We start from the raw sequence: 16,487 nt of genomic DNA, 5'->3' as shown, positions 1-16,487 counted from the left end.
CTAAGAGAGAATGTTTGTTAAGGGATCTTACAATTTCATATGTCGGCATAGTCTAGCCTTTATAAAACGAGCTGAAAATACAGTACTTTCAAATAAAGTGGTTGAAAATTTAATTTTTTTTGCATATGCAAATAAAATCTTTACTTTTAAATTCCATATGATTCAGACATTGAAAGCCTCAATTCTGGACAGAATCATTCTGAAAAAGAGCCATGTTATAGGCATACCAGGAGTCAAGAAGCAAAATTTTCTCATTTTTCACTCCCCCCTAGTAGATACTTTCTGACCACTCCCTAAAGATTGTTCCCCTACGGGGCTGTCCACATAGTACGTACGCACTAAAGGGGGGAGGGGGAGTCTTCTCAAAAGCGTATGCTTGCGTACAGGGGGAAAAATTTTTTCATAGCCCTTTTTTGCTTGTTTTTTTGTCGACTTTTACGCTTGTTATACGCATCAAGGAAAAGAGAAAGATTCTTGATAAACATTGAGTTTCATGTATGAAATAAAGGTCCGAACCAAACGATTTGAATTCGAAATTTTCTTCAACCGAATGGGGGGGGGGTGAATGAAAAAGTACGTACTTACCAGAGGGGGTATAGCCATTTGCGTACGCTTGCGTACAGGGCGAGTGCGTACGTACTATGTGGACTGTAAATCATTCTCCTTTCATTCTTTTATAGATAAATGTTGGTGACGATAATTTTGCTGGAAGAACCAACTCAAAACCACCTCCACCATCGATGAAATGACTCAAATTAAACATCAAAGTATCCAATTACCGTTTAGTTAATTTAAGGAAAAAAAATATTTAAAATTTACCTATATAATTAAATTCACAAAGCACTGGTTCTTTTTTTAATGTGAGCTTTAAAAGATCTTGGTATACCTAGGCTATACGAATGAAAATTTTAGGAAAGTTTAATAAGGCTCAACATCATATTTGCAAAATTTAGCAAAAGTAGAAAAATCTGCGTAAAAATCAACATCGTTCACTATTATCAGCTTTTCGATGCGTAAGATTACGTAATTCAAAAATAAAACGTCTGATTTCATTTGTTCCCGGATTTGTTGCAGTGCAACTTTGTAACAGCGAGGTTAAGCACGGGTTTATTTTTACCGTAAAGTGCGATACCGTAGGCCTGTACATAACTTGCCAAAGTAAACCATGCAAGTGAAATCTTATGTACAGGCCTACGGTATCGCACTTTACGGTCAAAATAAACCAGTGCTTAACCTCGCTAACGTCAGATTTTTTATGACGTATTATTTTGAGAAGTCCCCCCTCTGATCAGCCAACACCAGGGTATTCTCTGGCGTCTACTATCAGTAACGTAAATAAAGCCTGGAATACACTCAGAGAGTCAGAGAAAATAAAGAGACTCGTATCACTGATAATCACGAGTCCCAAAAGAATCGTAAAAAAATAAATGCATGTAATGAAACCTTCTTAACATGAGGATACGTGCTCTCCATCTTCGATCCTTTGAAGAATAATGTGATTGAAACATGCGCGGTAAAATTCTTATAGCCCGTCTCCACATTATTTCAGAGAAATCGAAACTCTCATACTCATAAAGAGTTCAAAAAGGAGTGAAACGTTTTATCATACAAGACAATTTATTGTTGCATCTATTTACAGTCAACTACAAAATTTAAATACTTATAATATTCCCCCCTGAAAACTATTTTGCGGTCAAATGGAACATTTTAAGATACCCCGTTTCTTTAGACAGACACATTTTATTTTGTGACCATTTTATTTTTAAAGTCGATCTTTATACCACTTTCACGAATGAGAGTGGAAATAAAAAAAATCTAGAGAAGCCTGTTAGAATTCTCGGATATCTGTTTTTCTTTAACTATAAGGATCTACATCATGATCTGAATTTGTTCAGACATTTTGCTAAACAGAAATTGGCTGCTTCTGAGAGCAGACGGTTGCTTATCCAAACATCCATACACCAACGCAAGGGAGGACTTAAATTTGATTTCAAAAATCTCGCTTTTCCTAATATTTTTCCTTTGTCAAAAGTCTATTGAAGGGTTCCATTGTTTGATTAATAGGGCGTATTGAAATACATTTCATAGTCTTCATAACTTCTGAAATCGCCACTTCCTGGCCGCCCACCGCCCATTCTAGGATCACGTGATCGATTTGCCCTGGGTGGTTTCGTTGGGCGATGTCCATTACGTGAACTATCAGAGTAATAAGAAGATGGGCGTCCATGTGAGGCGTGAGAGGGAGGGCGGTGTGGATGGCGTGGATGTTGATAATGGTGGTCATATCCCATCTAAGATGAAGAAATTATCGATAAGGTATTCCTGAAGCACTACTGTATTTAAGCTTGAAAGAGTGCGATCAATAATTCACATTTTGGACTGATTAAAGAGGGGTAGAATAAGTTTGCATTTTGGTCCAGTTTTTCACATATTGAGTTACCGTATTACTTCTAAATTATTTGAATCTAACGTTGAATACTTTTAAAGCAAATCTAGTCTTTGTTTTAGTTCTATACCAGGATTTCAGTGCAAATTTCTTTGGGTCAGCGACTAAAATTGCATTAAAACTGATCTGTGGTTACAAAAAAAAACTAAAATCTTCCTTTTCAATCCTAATCAAAACTTGTATCAAGGTATTTAAGTCACAAGTTTCTAATAAACGCCCCTCCCCTAGAGGGGGCGTTCTTTCGAAAGGAGGTGTTTATTTGAGGGGGCGTTTGTTAAATAATTTTCCTTTTAGGAGGGGCGTTTATTCGAGGGGGCGTTTAAAGAAGGGGCGTTTATTCGAAGTAATACGGTAATTAGTAACGTCGTTTGTTCATCATAAAATGTTGTTCTTAAAAGTTTATTTCAGGACACGATTTTTTTATACTTACATTATATTGTGGGTGAAACGATGGATTGGAATACTGCGCGTCATATGAACCTTGGCTTGTTCTTTTTTGACGCCTTTCGCCATTGTGGTGCCTTCCGCCTCCTCCGCTGTGGTGTCTTCCGCCCCCTCCGTCATGGTGCCTTCCATCCCCTCTCATGCCGATGTCTGGCACGTCAAGATATCTCGATGATGGGCTAAAACAAATTACTCTCTGTGTTATTTGTTCTTAATCTATTTAGTAGCCCGGGATTGCTGTTAAGAAACAGTCAGTAATTGGGCTGTTCCATTAAACTTCTATACAGGGGGTGAACAAACCTTATCAATCAAATCCCTTGAGAAATTTATTTTCATAACTTAAAGTGAGGTTGGACGAATTAGTCAGTGTTTTACCCCCTGGAAATTTTAAAATAACTTTTTACCCCCCTTGAAGAACGATAAAAGTACTCTTTTAGACCCCCCTGGAAACTTTTCTATGGTTACTCCGTGGATATATTCGTCTATTCCCTGTATGGATATAAAAAGAATGACCCATCCCAGCGTATTCCAGTACTTCTAAATTCAAAGACTTTGTCCAACTGTTGACTTTAAGTCAGGATATTTAAGTATAAGCAAAGCATAATATTTAGACTTTTTAGCACAGTGTATAACACCCTGGCCGATTAGATCGATTTAGCAATTTTCCACAACAAAATAACTTGTGTTTCGTCTGGGACGATTTGTAAAAGATACTGAACAATATTTTCGGAAGCAATTTTGTAGTTTATACACCACCTTCTCACAGACCTGGTGACATTTTTTCAGCAAAAACAGTGGACCAAAACTCAATGGGGATTGATATTCTCATTTTGCTCATGACTGGGGATTTGAATTCCATTGTTTTTGAGCAAGAAAATTCAGTGGGGATGGGAAAATCAGCATAATATTTTTCAGTGAGGATTGGTTTATTTGATTATTTTCAGTGAGAACAAAAATTAGAGTAAAATCTTCCACCGAGGACGATATTTTTCCGGTGGGCAGGGTTGCCAGTGGGCGTGTGAGAAGGGGGAGTGTTTAAGCCAAAATTGTACAGTTTACAATACATTTTGATGGGCGACCGTAGCGACCGTAGCATGAAGGTAGAGCATCCAGCTACGGTGCGCAAGGTTGTGGGTTCGATCCCCAGCTGGGTCATACCAAAGATTCCCAAAATGGTACTTGATGCCTCTCTGCTTGATGATCAGCAACTAAAGAGACGGATCAAGGCTAAGTGCTGAAATCCAGGGAAGTGGCGCCCTCCCCTACCTTCGGGTAGACAGCTATACGAAAAGGGAGCTTTCGGGTCGACCTCGACTGCGGTCGCAAATTTACTTACTTTACATTTTGAAGGTTGAAACTGAGTAATGAAGGCGCTTACCCTGGCTGGTCATTTTCTTGTCTTTTCTCTTTGACAGGGAAGCCGTCTTCATCCATCTCCAGATTTAAATCTTCATCATTGTCATATTTCATATCGTTCAAATCGACATCATCATGGATGAATAAAATCACAGCTATAATCATGAAGTAAAAACCATCATGGAGATTTTACTAATACTTTCTCAAATGGCTTTTTATATTGAGCATTAGCCTTTAACCCTTCCTTTTGAAAGGTTATCGCTTTCAATCGCTTCGTATTGCCCAGTGGGAACCAAGCTTTAAACATAATCCCAAAAATGCTCCAAAAACATTACAAATTTAAGACTTGATAGAGAGAATAAACAACAACCAAAAGAACCTGTTTGTTATACATTTCACCTACATATTATGGCTTCATACCCCCTGTTTCTGCTAAAAAAAAAAATTATTCACCTGTAAATACGAGCGCCATAAAAACCGCCCCTCCCGCCCCACACATGATGAAGAACATAAGGGCGTGTTTAAGAGTTGCTATTCCTGTGACGGTGCTTTTGATTTGGATTCCACGAGGGATCAAGTTTTCGGCTTTGTCTTTGTCTAGAACCAAACCGATGACCGAGCCAAGTAAACCAGCTGAAATGAAATAAGATTTTCTGTGTGATAATAATCATCTATGAAATTTTGTACATAGATCTACATCTGTAAAATACAATATTTTGCTTATCGAAGCCTAATGCTCTTATATGTGTGGGGGCGTACGGTATTTCGGAATTGCGGAAATTGACCCTTTTTTCTTCGGAGATTTGAAAATCGGGAAAAATTCCTTTGGTATTTCGGAATGCTGAAATTGTTTCGGTATCAGAAATCCATGAATTTTTGCTTCGGAATTTCGGTATTATAAAGCTTTTATCCCCCTTTTTCGGAATAGACGATATCGGCTTAACGAATTCTCCCCGAATGATTACCCATGATGCATTGCGCAAAAAAATTCACGGACTATATTGACTTACTGAATTTTTTTGTGCAATGCATCATGGGTAATCATTCGGGGAGAATTTTGTTAAGCCGATATCGTCTATTCATACATGAAAAAACAAATTTGATGAAAAATTAGTCAAAACGAGGAAAAATACCCTAAAAAAATCGGTATCGGAATTGCAAGTTTTTTTTGCGGATTCTCGGAAATTTTAGCAAAATCATTCGGTATTTCGGAAATCGCAAACCCCGTACGCCCCTTATTTTTATAAGAAAACGTGTATGCATTTACCACTTACCTCCAATTAAACAAAGTACACAAATCGAGAAAAGCAATTCTCGTATATATCTTGATTTCTTGAATATTGATGCCACAATAGTTAAAATCAATGCGAGAAATGCCACGCCAATACCAGCTAGCGATAGTGATATCAAAATGTCCATGCCTAAGGATTAGATTTGTAAATGAGGAATTAGACCATGTTCAGACGTTATGGTTCCGTTCCGTTCCAAAACGAAACGGTTCCGAAACAAGTGTGAACGCCAAAATTCGAAACGTTAAAAAAGAAGACGCAAAACAGATCGAAACGGTTTCGCTCCACTTTTTTCATCGGCGAACGGAACTGCTCCATTTTCTTGCTTCGAAACGTTCCGAAACCAATAACCAACACACTCGATCCGTAACGAAAATCATACCAGTGTGAAACGGAACAGTAACGTGTGAACATGGTCTTAATCTATTCCAGCGATATGTATTGGCGAATATAGCATCACATCAAAATTAATTGATTGTTTGGTTACAGTTTGATGATAGGAGTCAAGCATTATGTAGTCTAATTTGCAGGCCTCTATGCTTCATATTTAGAAATGAAGTACAGTAAAAAGTTTTATTTGGTATAAAGAGGATGAGCGTGAGAGGATAACCTTGTTCAAAGAAAGTATCAATTTGCTTTCATCTGCCTTATCAAATAATTCTGAAATCTGTAGAACCCCATTAGACTCAATCGAGCTTTTGCACTTAAACCAGTATAATTACATTTGCGAGATGAGTGACCTGACTTGACCTCTTCTTACCTAACGAATCTGGTGATTGCAAAGTATCTGAATTTGTATATTTATTACATTCCCAATCTTCGTCAGGCTCCGGTTTGAAGCACGCTTCCCAAAACCCGATGTGTATCCATTCTGAAACTTCTGGTGCTTCTAGAAAGTTAAACAAAATGGCATATTACACCCCTTCTCACAGATCAACTGGGACCCCTTCCCACTGGAAAAATTGGCCAAAAAATCATCCCGGTGGAGAATTACCCTCCAATATTTGTCCCTTCTGAAAATAATCCAACAAACCAATTTCACTGCGAAACACTATGCTATTTTTCCCATCCCCACTGAATTTTCTGACTTGAAAACAAAAGAATTGAAATCCCCAGCCACAAAAGGTATGGGAATATCAATCCCCACCGGGTCTGTGAGAAGGGGGTGTCATATTTTTACATTACAACATGATATTGAAAGTGAAAGTGAGTTTATAACAGTCCCTTGTATGGAGAATTTTGTAACGTTTATCACTTAATTCTCAGTTTATGGTATTTCATAATTGAATCCATCTGAATCTAACCAAACCTTGTTTTTACAACTCGACTGTAGTAGTCACAAACTGAAAAGCTTCTGCAATGCACTAAATGTAGGCAAAAAAATCTTATTCTTAGTTAAGCTTTCTCACCATTAGAACCGTTTTATGTCGCTCTACTGTGATCTGAAAAGTCACCCAGCTTGCACACCTGTGGTTTAATGTCCATCTAACGTCCAAACAACGTTAAGATGAACGTTGAAACAATATGGTGTGGCAGCTAGGCAAAAACACCGTTTACTCACCTCTAGAGTGTTTCCACCAGGGAACCATGGCAACCGCCACACCACCACATACAATGGAACCCAATAAGAAGACAATCACCAGTATTAACATACATAAAAACGTTCGATCTTTTGATCGTTGGAATCTCTCAAACTCCTCTCGGTTCTGACTTGGTAACCTTGATGCATCAGTTTGCGGTGGCAATCCTTGTTGTCGAAGTGTATGACTGTTCTGACTGGCTTGATCGAAACCTGCATTCCAAGGCTCTGCATGTTGATTTTGCATTCTTTAGTTTTTTTTCACATTGAGAAATGACGGGAACGATTTAGTTTGATGTCTCTGTATCAAGTTAGAGATTTCTGTTGAGACAGGGGTGTCTTGGTATGACAAGGATATCAAACGTGTAAAATGCTCTTATCAGAATGATTTCTATTTTACTTTAGAGTCGGAAACTAATATTTTTTTGCCCGAAAAATCTTTCCTGATTACATTGATAATATGTTTTTGAAACATCTACCAGCAAACACTGAAACGTCTCTTAAATGATGCCAATATATAAAGTTTACATACAATTCTGTGTCATATAGACCCAAAGGGATAAGTCTCTTCCACTGTGAAACTTTTTGTCAATAATTCATTCTTATTGACCAAAATAACCCTGCAATTTAAACTCCACTCTGAAACTACACTAACCTATGATCTTTCCTAATTAAAAAACACAAATTTTGGACGTTTCCTCCCCTCCCCCCTCCATGGAATTTTTTTAGCTATAAACAAAATAATTTCAAATTAACTAGCAAGGAGTTCTAGATCTGATTCCGGTATTTAGCTCCTTCATTTTATCTCCTCTTCGCTATATTTCACTAGGTCACTGAAAGGCCACCTCCTAAGCCAAGCATCAACCAAGCCCTAAAGAGGAAAAGCTAGCATTATCGACGCATTAAATTCTTTTGAAGTTTGCCTTTCACTCATGGCGCTTGGGTTTGAGTTTGCTTTAATTAAGCCAGTTATTCAGCCAAAACTCAGCTACCAGGTTAACCCTAGTTACCGAATGAAACTATTTTGGATTTCTAGACTAATTCATTTTTTACAACAAATCGGTTCCCATCGTTTTTGGAAAGTCATGTATAACTGAAAAGAAGCGTATTGACGAGAAGATTCCAAAAAGTGCAGGGCCAAAAATTCAAAATAATCTAACTCGAGATATCGGCAAAACATTGATATTTAAGCTAAAGAATCTGTCGAAAAAACACGTCAAATAATGATTTCAATAACGTCACTATCGAAGAACATTCCAACGTTCCAAAAACGATTTGGAACCAGTGGGCGTCACGCCTAATAAATTTTGGACATTCCTTAACTAACCTGAGGCAAAACATTCATGACTGAAAGTATAATTCACTCGTTCCATCTCTCAGACGATCTTTGATCATCACGATGTACCAAAGTTTCCTTCTTTGCGTAATATGATTTGAGTAATACCTCAAAGAGAGAACACCATCATAACAACCTAATTTGTACAGCATTTGAAAATTCTTTTTTATCTTTATACACTTTATACACCCTATTTAGTTGTGATTTTATACATCTATTTGATGAGCATTATGATTAATTATGAAGCTCTTTTCCATAACTCATAATTAACCTATACTCTTGTATAGTTAGTAGCCAACCTAATTAGCTTAATACTAAAAGCACTTTTTCTATAAGAACTCTTCTCTACTGGTATGTCTCATAACGGACCTTATAACTATATTATTGGATTTAAAGATTTTTTCGGATATTCGGATATTGGTGCCTAAGCCTTTTGCCTGTCCATAATGCCATAATGTTAGATACCACACGTTGAAGACTTTCGTGTGATATCTCCTCGTCACATTGACACGCTTCTACAATCAGTTCCAAAATACTTGGCACAAAATGGAAATTCTCCATGAAATTTTATAACCCCAAACGATTTGTAAGTGCTCCAAATTAGGTTGAAAAGGTAGAGTTTTAACTCTGAGTTTTAACGCTAGACTTAAGACTAAAAGTTCAAAAATGGTCCAGTAGGAATTGAAATATAGCCTAGAAACCACAATAAATCCCTTCCAGATCGAAATATTCGATGAAATTAAATTGAAGACCCGAAGTTGACATTCTCGCTCGAACTTCAATTTTCAATTGTAAAATAGGCAAAATTGCCAATATATTATGGCACTGATTGTAGATAACCGGGAATGAGTTGTAATTGATCCTTGTAGACTCGCTAGTATTTGTTATTGATTATTGCATTTAAAACCACTTAAAGAATTAAGTCCAGTATTCAGTATTCAAGAAAAACAATTGACGCTCTCTAATTCGATCTTCCAGGGGAATTGGATTTTCATCGAATAAGGGAGCGTCATTTATGAGAGTTTTTTGTTGACGGGGACTTTAAATTTCATTGAATAAGGTAGCCTATCGAATAGTAGAACGTCGAATTAGAGAGCGTCAACTGATGATGCAGGCCAAATGACCTGACGCAAGATACCCTAATTGGCGGCAAAAAAATTGGATTCTGTATTCTCGAAGGATTTGTAATTTTTAGGGAGGAATATTATTACACCAATTGTTGAATAACTCAAGATAATTATGTAATCTCCCATAGTATGCCTCTTGGAAATCATGGGGTAGTTTCTTGACATTCTCAAATCTGTTTGCTTATATATTTACCTATATATTTCAATTTCAAAAGCGAATACACGTTGTTTTTTATTAGAACACCTAAAGCCTGGATGTGCTTATTTTTTTAGCAGTTTTCAGCCTAAAATGTTCTTAAATGCGTTCTTAATTTTTCAGACTACTTTAAATCGACAATATCAAGCAAAATAAAGAACACTCAAAATCCATCCCTAAGTTCGGTCTAAACTGCTTGAAAAGAGGAAAAATTGTAGTTTCAGGTCATTTTTTTCCAAACTGAGGCTGGGCATGTTCTTACGATGTTCTTAATTTTTTGACGAATTTCAGCCTTAATGTTCATATAAACCCAGGGGGGGAGGGTACTAGGGTTGCGAGCTGACGGGGGGGTGCCGCCCGACTTTCGAACTTTGGACCCTTACCGGGACTAAAAAGGACAAAACAAAGGAAAACTTTGGGAATTTTACGACCCTTAGCAGGACAAATTTGACCAATTTTTACCAAATTTCGATCTTTCAGGGGTTAAAAAGTTGAAATTTTCCTATTTTTCCGACCCTTAGTGGGACTGAAATTTGATTTTCTGATTTTTCCGACCCTTAGCGGGACTTCGGAAGTCCAAAAAAGGTACCCCTAAGGGCGGCACATACCGTACCCTCCATTTTCCTAAGTACCCCCCCCGGGTTATAAACTGGGTTCTAATAAAAAATAAAACGTGTATAGGATCTATCTTCCCGCCTTCCACTGAATTTTACAAATACTCTTTTAACTGACTTATATTTTGGAGCGAGTCATGTTGCAATGGACGTTAGATATCACGATTTCCTTCCTATAATGAGTCAAAGGTTCTATTATAAATCAATGGATTAGCATTAGTTTAAATTCATAATTAGCTTTAATTCAATACAACTTACTGTAAGAAACTGTTTAAAGAAAATTATGCAACCATTTTTTATGATCAAAGCTAGAAATATCAAGGGTGGCTTTGCTTTTGTCTCATCTATCTCGTATAAAAGTCAGTAGTGTTGGGAGAAAGCCCAGGGAGAGAGAGTGACGCCCTCTCCTACTCCTGGGTAAATAGCTATACTTACTTACTACACGTTTTTTTATTAAAAAACACACTTTTAAGAAACATGAGGCTCAAAATGCCTAAAAACTAAGAAACATCTAAGAAACATGCTGAGGCGGAGAATGAGAAAATAGCATTTTTTGATTTGTTTTTTTAAGAACCTTCCAATCAAGGTTCCAGAAATATACATACAAAACAGTTAGAAACACTTGAGAAAGTCAGAAAATCTATATAGAAGATAGGAAAGTACCGTAGATTAGTCAATTAGACCATAGCTGCTTGGTAAAACTAGTTTCTTAAAAAAAAAAAACGTGTAGTGTTGGTCTGAGTCTGAGTTTCAGTCTGAAAGTATATTCCACCATTCCTTCTTTATCACGTTCTGGGTTGTAAAACCGATGTGATAGTCAGTCAAAGGAACTTATTCAAAGTTTATGTAGAGTTTATGATGTTTGTGCTACTTCTGATGATCGATGAGCTGGATGTCACTGGAGCTGAAGATAATTTTTTCACTTGACTATCGTTCAGCGTGAAACTGACAGTAGTGTAATTTTTTTTACTGACAAATAAAATTATGATATTGATAATCCATTTCAACAGATGATGGGATCGAGGACAAAACAGATTCTAATGATTCAACCAGGAGGATGTATTACTTATAATTATATGGTTCTGATAAAAGAAATACTTATTCCATGCTTTATGGTTCGTATATCATACAAGAGAACATTTTGTTCTCAATTGGCTTTAACACACGCGCTTACTTTATTCACTAGAATTGGCTTAAAGTGGCCTAAACTTTTCTTAGCGATTCTCCGATCTCGGACATGGATAAGTTTATATTTGTTTTTAGACTAAAATTGAGTGTATTTATAAAATAATTCTTATAAAAAGCATTAAATTTTGATTTATACAGTTCACGGTGCAGTAAAATCGGCCCAGACCTATCCTACTTTGATCTTTACCAGAGTGTATCTCACGTTTATCGCTTCGTAGTACGGCACAATGAATTTAGAAATCAGCCGTAGATGGGTCTGTGTACAGACAAACTCTACTTAGACGAAAAGATTATGTAAACCTAGACACGTTCCTTTGAAAACCCTGTTGCTATAATCGCCTTTTAATATCAGATCAAATCTTAAGAAATTACCACGATTAACACTCATTGTCGCATTGTGAAAACAAAAAGAACTAAAATACGATTATTATAGAAAAAAATCTGTATACCTGATTCAATGAGGAATGTTTTCCGCCTTTTTTTGGCGGAGTGGTGGGGTTCGACGAAAATTTAAACGGAATTTCGGAATTTAGATCTTATGTCGGAGACAGAAAATTGGTCTGTTTCAGTATGGAAAAACGGAATTCAGCAAAAAATTGATCGGAATTTTGAATCGGGAAAAGATCCGAAAATTTTGACAGAAATCTGGAGTTCCAAAGCAATTTTCGGTGGTGGAAGTTTTGTGCTCGTTCAGACAGTTTTTTGGAATTTAAGGAAAAAAATTGACGGAAGAGCGGAATCGCCCTGGAAACCCTCCTCAATATAATTTGATTAAACTTTTTCTGTTCAGTTTTGGGTACAGGCTTTTGCTATGACGGGAGTTCTAGATCATTGGATAAAGCAGAATTTAGTATATGATTTGCGAGTGATATTTATTAATTGCTAATAATATACAAGAATTATGTACAAATCTCGGTTACAAATTCGAATGAAGGAGCTATTCCATTGCATAGAAAAATTTTGAAAGAACACGAATTTTATTTCAAGAGCACCATCGATGAGAGCACAATGACTCTTAGATCTTGTAGAGAACAATATCAATATTTAAGATAATACTGTATGACATTGTATGAGAAATTTAGAACAGCTGAGGCTTATTGTCAAACTTTGCTGGCTCTATTAATTAAGACTCGTATTTGCGCCAAAATGGTAGATTTTAACTCCCCTCCTTAAGGTCAGAAAAATTATAAACTCAAATATGACCATAGTGGTAAAAAAAAGTATTCACGGTTCTTTCGCTGGTGTATTTGAAGTGTATTTGTGATTGTAACATAATGAAGAAACACAACTCCTTGAAAAACACAACGATAGATTTGCATCATAAACTGACGGCAACCGAGCAGGCTCTGATCCTCTTCTACGATACTTGTTCGCTAGCCCGTGCTCGTAGCTCGAAACAGGTGGCGGTGGTGGTGTAGTTAGCCTGGAAGCCATATTTCTGACTCCAGATTGTAGATTTGTCATTAAATCTTGTTCATAATGAAAAGTTGGACTTGTCAGCCTGTTTGGATAAGTGTTCATGACTAAGGGCTTATAGTTTTGTTGCTGAGCTGGAAATACGGCTGATGGATCAATTAAATTTGTTGGACTAACCGGTTCTCTATGCAAAACCATGTCAACAAAATGTGACGCGGCTGAGTGATCCGATAGTTTGAGAAACGGATTATTTTCAACCGATAATGATAAAACGGGCGAATTTACTGTCTTTTGACGTCGGTATTTAGTGCGTCGGTTTTGAAACCAAGTTTTGACTTGACGTTCGCTCAACTCTAAATGCAGTGCAACTTTACTGCGTTCGATTAGTGTTAAATATTTTTTGACACAGAATAGTTCTTCTAAGAATTTGAGTTGAGCAATGGTGAATGTTGTTCTCTCTCTTGGATATTTACGTTTGATATCCATGTTATTGTTGTTTGAATTAACCGAAGCTGTTGGTGAATCCTCTTCATTGTTGTATGATGAACTTTCATCTGTGGTCATACTATTGCTGCTATTTGTTTGATGTTCATCGAATTCTTCGGATTGTGCTGATGTCAGCGATTCGTCGTCGTCATCAAATTCTATACCCCGTAAAAAAATTAGAGAGTTAAGATTCACCTTGGACGATATTTAAAAAAAGCAAAGCTCAAATTTTCTTGATAGACAGTGAAACTTTTTTGTGTGTCAAAAAGAAGAAAGCTAGAGATAGTATAAAGGAGAGCACAAATTTGTACAAGCATTCTGGACTCTGGCAAGATATGAATTATATGTACAAAATTATGAAGAAGACAGGTTGTCATGATTGGAATCTTGGTCAAAAAAGTCATGGAATCTCTTTGGATATAGAGTTAGAAGAAAAGCATTTACCTTCGTTTTGAGTATCAGTGCCAACCTGTGCCCCATCTTCTTCAACATTATCAATAATATCTTTGATGAGAAAGGAAGTGTAATGTCGTTTTTCTAATGGTGCCATCATTTGTAGACGATGTCTTGAAAATAAAAAAAGTTTTCATGAGTTTACTGTGAACTCTCACTAATTTGAACTTATATTATTCGAATCTTTCTCTAATTCAAACTGATTCTAAGTTCCCGTCAAAGGGCAAGCCACGTAAAATACTCTCTCTCTAGTTCGAATTTTTTCTCTAATTCGAAGAACTTTTTTGGTATCCCTCGAAGATCGAACTAGAAAGAGTCAACTGTACTTATCAAATCTTGCAGCGAAAAAAAAGTGGAATGAGGAAGCGATCGACTATTTGAAGTATCGGGCTATTGTAAAAGAATGAGTAGAATGTCCTTACTGCTAAACTTTAGTTATGTAGGAAAACAGAAGAGTGAAAAACTTTCAAAGACTAATACCTAGGGTAGACGATCCTATCGTCTGCACATTATCACTGAAAAAGGGGATAATTCAGTTAGAAGCGGGATAAATTTGAAAACGAGTTTAGTTCGGGGCAGAGTAAACAGTGGTGGATGTGTTTACAGGGTGTTCCAAAACTCTACCGCCACTATTTTTCCCGTAAACCACTCTGACGCCCTGACTTTTTGCACATACTTTCTTGCGTTTACTGGTCAGTAAACGGACGATAGCATCTTCTAACCTAAGGTACAGTTGGTTGCAAATGAAATATCTTTTGCCGAAGACCTTCAAGAAATTTGGTGACAAGTAGGGTCCTGAGTATTTGCATACCTACTTGGAAAAAAATAAAAAACATCAGGATGCATCCTGAAAATAATTATAACTTACCTTTGATGTACCTTTATCCTGGTATTGCGTGTGGTCTAATTGTTCTTAGAGCGCGTTCACTTGAAATACTTGATCCTTCTGGATTGTTATATTACCCAACATGGAGTCTAAGCTTTCAAATGTCATAAGAAATCTATCATTGACAAAGAGACAAAGCACTGACTAAAAGGATACAATAAAAAATGAAAGAGTCTATTCTTATGTTGTGTCGCTATATTGACGAAATGAAAAATCAATGTGTTAAAAGTTTGAGTTTTGTGTCTACGACCTGCTAGAAATACTTTGGTCAAATCCATCTAACAACTCATTAAGCCAAGTTTTATTTTAAACAATAAAACGAAAACTCTTAAAAAGTTCCTATGATGATCTTAATATAGTTTTTAAAGGTAACATAGACGAATGTATTGAGTTTCAACCTTGGTTGCTGCCCTCTACAATTAGTCTATTGATAGCAAAGTCCCTGGGGAGGGGATACTACCCGTGCTGACCGACGGAGGTGTGCTACTGAGGTTCGAAAATGGACCCTACACGGGACTTTCTTTTTGAAAATTTTGCCAAAGTTTGAGAAAAAAGTGACCCTGAATGGGAATAAAATTCCAAAATGTTCTCAATGTTCTCAAAATTTTTTTATCCAAAGTCCTCCAAAAATGTACCCTAAAAGGGACAAATTTTTACTATTTTGTTGTTTTTACGACCTAACCTTGGACTCATGGAGGTGAAAAAGGTACCCTGAGCAGCGGCACATTCCTCATTTTGATATTTTGTACACGCTGGGAATGTTTGGGTTCGTCTTCAACAAGGTTAATTTAAATATGGTTTGGCAATCCCAGAGGCAATAATAGTAATCGCATTATCATTAAAAACATCCTTTGAAATTTGATTTTATGTTACGATGGCTGACGAGGGGTAAATCACTCGAAAAATTATCGGAAAAAGTCAAAATGAAAGTTTGAAAAAAGTCAAAAAAAAGTCAAAAAATCAAATAAAAGTCAAAAAAAAGTCAAAAAGTCAAATGAAAATTCAAAAAGTCAAAAGGTATCGTACACCTTTTTTCAAGTGATTTACCCCTCGATGGCTGATTGGCGGCCGCTCACGCTAAAACTTTAAAGGAACAGGCCAATTTCCCATCGGAGAAGAATGATAGTCGGCTTTTGATGTACCACAACCCCAATCGGGTTCAACTAACTTTTACGCGTAAAACTAAAAATATTTCGTTTGGACCCATCAATCCCTGAAAACGAAGATGCATCTGGGTGCCAGATAATTCTCAATGATGACTAAAGGTTTCAGGGCGTTTTATATGGTTATTATATGGTTATAAATATATATGAAACTAATAATGAACTTTCAAAGCCGAAAGGTTTCTGATGTTTAAAAAGATTTTAAAATGGAGCTTATGAATACTGTTATAAGGTGTTCACGGCGTAGAAAACCAAATGAGATATTTTTCCATGTTCGTCACAGAATCTAACAGGTCATTTTTCAGATTTGAAATTTCCCCTGTTGACAAGATATGATACGTTTTTTGAGCGTTGAAAAAACGCTAAAGGGAGCCCGCATAAATTATATTCGAGTTGTTCGTTGAACAATTATCAGTTAATTAAGCCTTTTATCTTCTTAATTAGCCGTTCAGACCACATATAAACTCTTACACTTCATTAATAGTTAAAAACCTTCAAAACAGGGGAT

At 36.6% G+C, this 16,487-nt stretch overlaps 2 protein-coding genes across 2 annotated transcripts; both read right to left on the bottom strand.

Moving 5' to 3' along the window:
• Window positions 1–1,603: 1,603 nt before the first annotated feature.
• Window positions 1,604–7,417, bottom strand: LOC136810020 (uncharacterized). Its single transcript, XM_067066587.1, has 7 exons — window positions 7,097–7,417; window positions 6,296–6,424; window positions 5,521–5,667; window positions 4,700–4,879; window positions 4,269–4,401; window positions 2,877–3,069; window positions 1,604–2,291 (listed from the first exon to the last, which is right to left on the bottom strand). The coding sequence occupies exons 1-7, from the start codon at window positions 7,359–7,361 to the stop codon at window positions 2,058–2,060; spliced, it is 1,281 nt and encodes a 426-aa protein (XP_066922688.1). The 5' UTR covers window positions 7,362–7,417; the 3' UTR covers window positions 1,604–2,057.
• A 5,243-nt stretch (window positions 7,418–12,660) lies between these two features.
• Window positions 12,661–15,083, bottom strand: LOC136810004 (barH-like 1 homeobox protein). Its single transcript, XM_067066575.1, has 3 exons — window positions 14,799–15,083; window positions 13,922–14,043; window positions 12,661–13,635 (listed from the first exon to the last, which is right to left on the bottom strand). Exons 2-3 carry the CDS (start codon window positions 14,028–14,030, stop codon window positions 12,800–12,802), a joined length of 945 nt encoding a protein of 314 aa, XP_066922676.1. The 5' UTR covers window positions 14,031–14,043; window positions 14,799–15,083; the 3' UTR covers window positions 12,661–12,799.
• Window positions 15,084–16,487: the final 1,404 nt, after the last annotated feature.

This window comes from Clytia hemisphaerica, unplaced genomic scaffold, assembly GCF_902728285.1.
Source record: "Clytia hemisphaerica strain Z4C2 unplaced genomic scaffold, Clytia hemisphaerica genome assembly, whole genome shotgun sequence".
Classification (NCBI taxonomy): Eukaryota; Metazoa; Cnidaria; class Hydrozoa; order Leptothecata; family Clytiidae; genus Clytia; species Clytia hemisphaerica.
This window is presented reverse-complemented; position numbering and strand designations above follow the sequence as displayed.

Bases quoted from the DNA above. Each gene is read 5' to 3' on its own strand.
- LOC136810020 (XM_067066587.1), bottom strand. From the start codon at position 7,361: ATGCAAAATCAACATGCAGAGCCTTGGAATGCAGGTTTCGATCAAGCC. The intron at 6,425-7,096 runs GTGAGTAAACGG...TTAACTTTCTAG, and splicing joins CTGGTGGAAACACTCTAGAG to AAGCACCAGAAGTTTCAGAA. The intron at 4,880-5,520 runs GTAAGTGGTAAA...ATTTCATTTCAG, and splicing joins TGTACTTTGTTTAATTGGAG to CTGGTTTACTTGGCTCGGTC.
- LOC136810004 (XM_067066575.1), bottom strand. From the start codon at position 14,030: ATGATGGCACCATTAGAAAAACGACATTACACTTCCTTTCTCATCAAA. The intron at 13,636-13,921 runs GTAAATGCTTTT...TACGGGGTATAG, and splicing joins CACTGATACTCAAAACGAAG to AATTTGATGACGACGACGAA.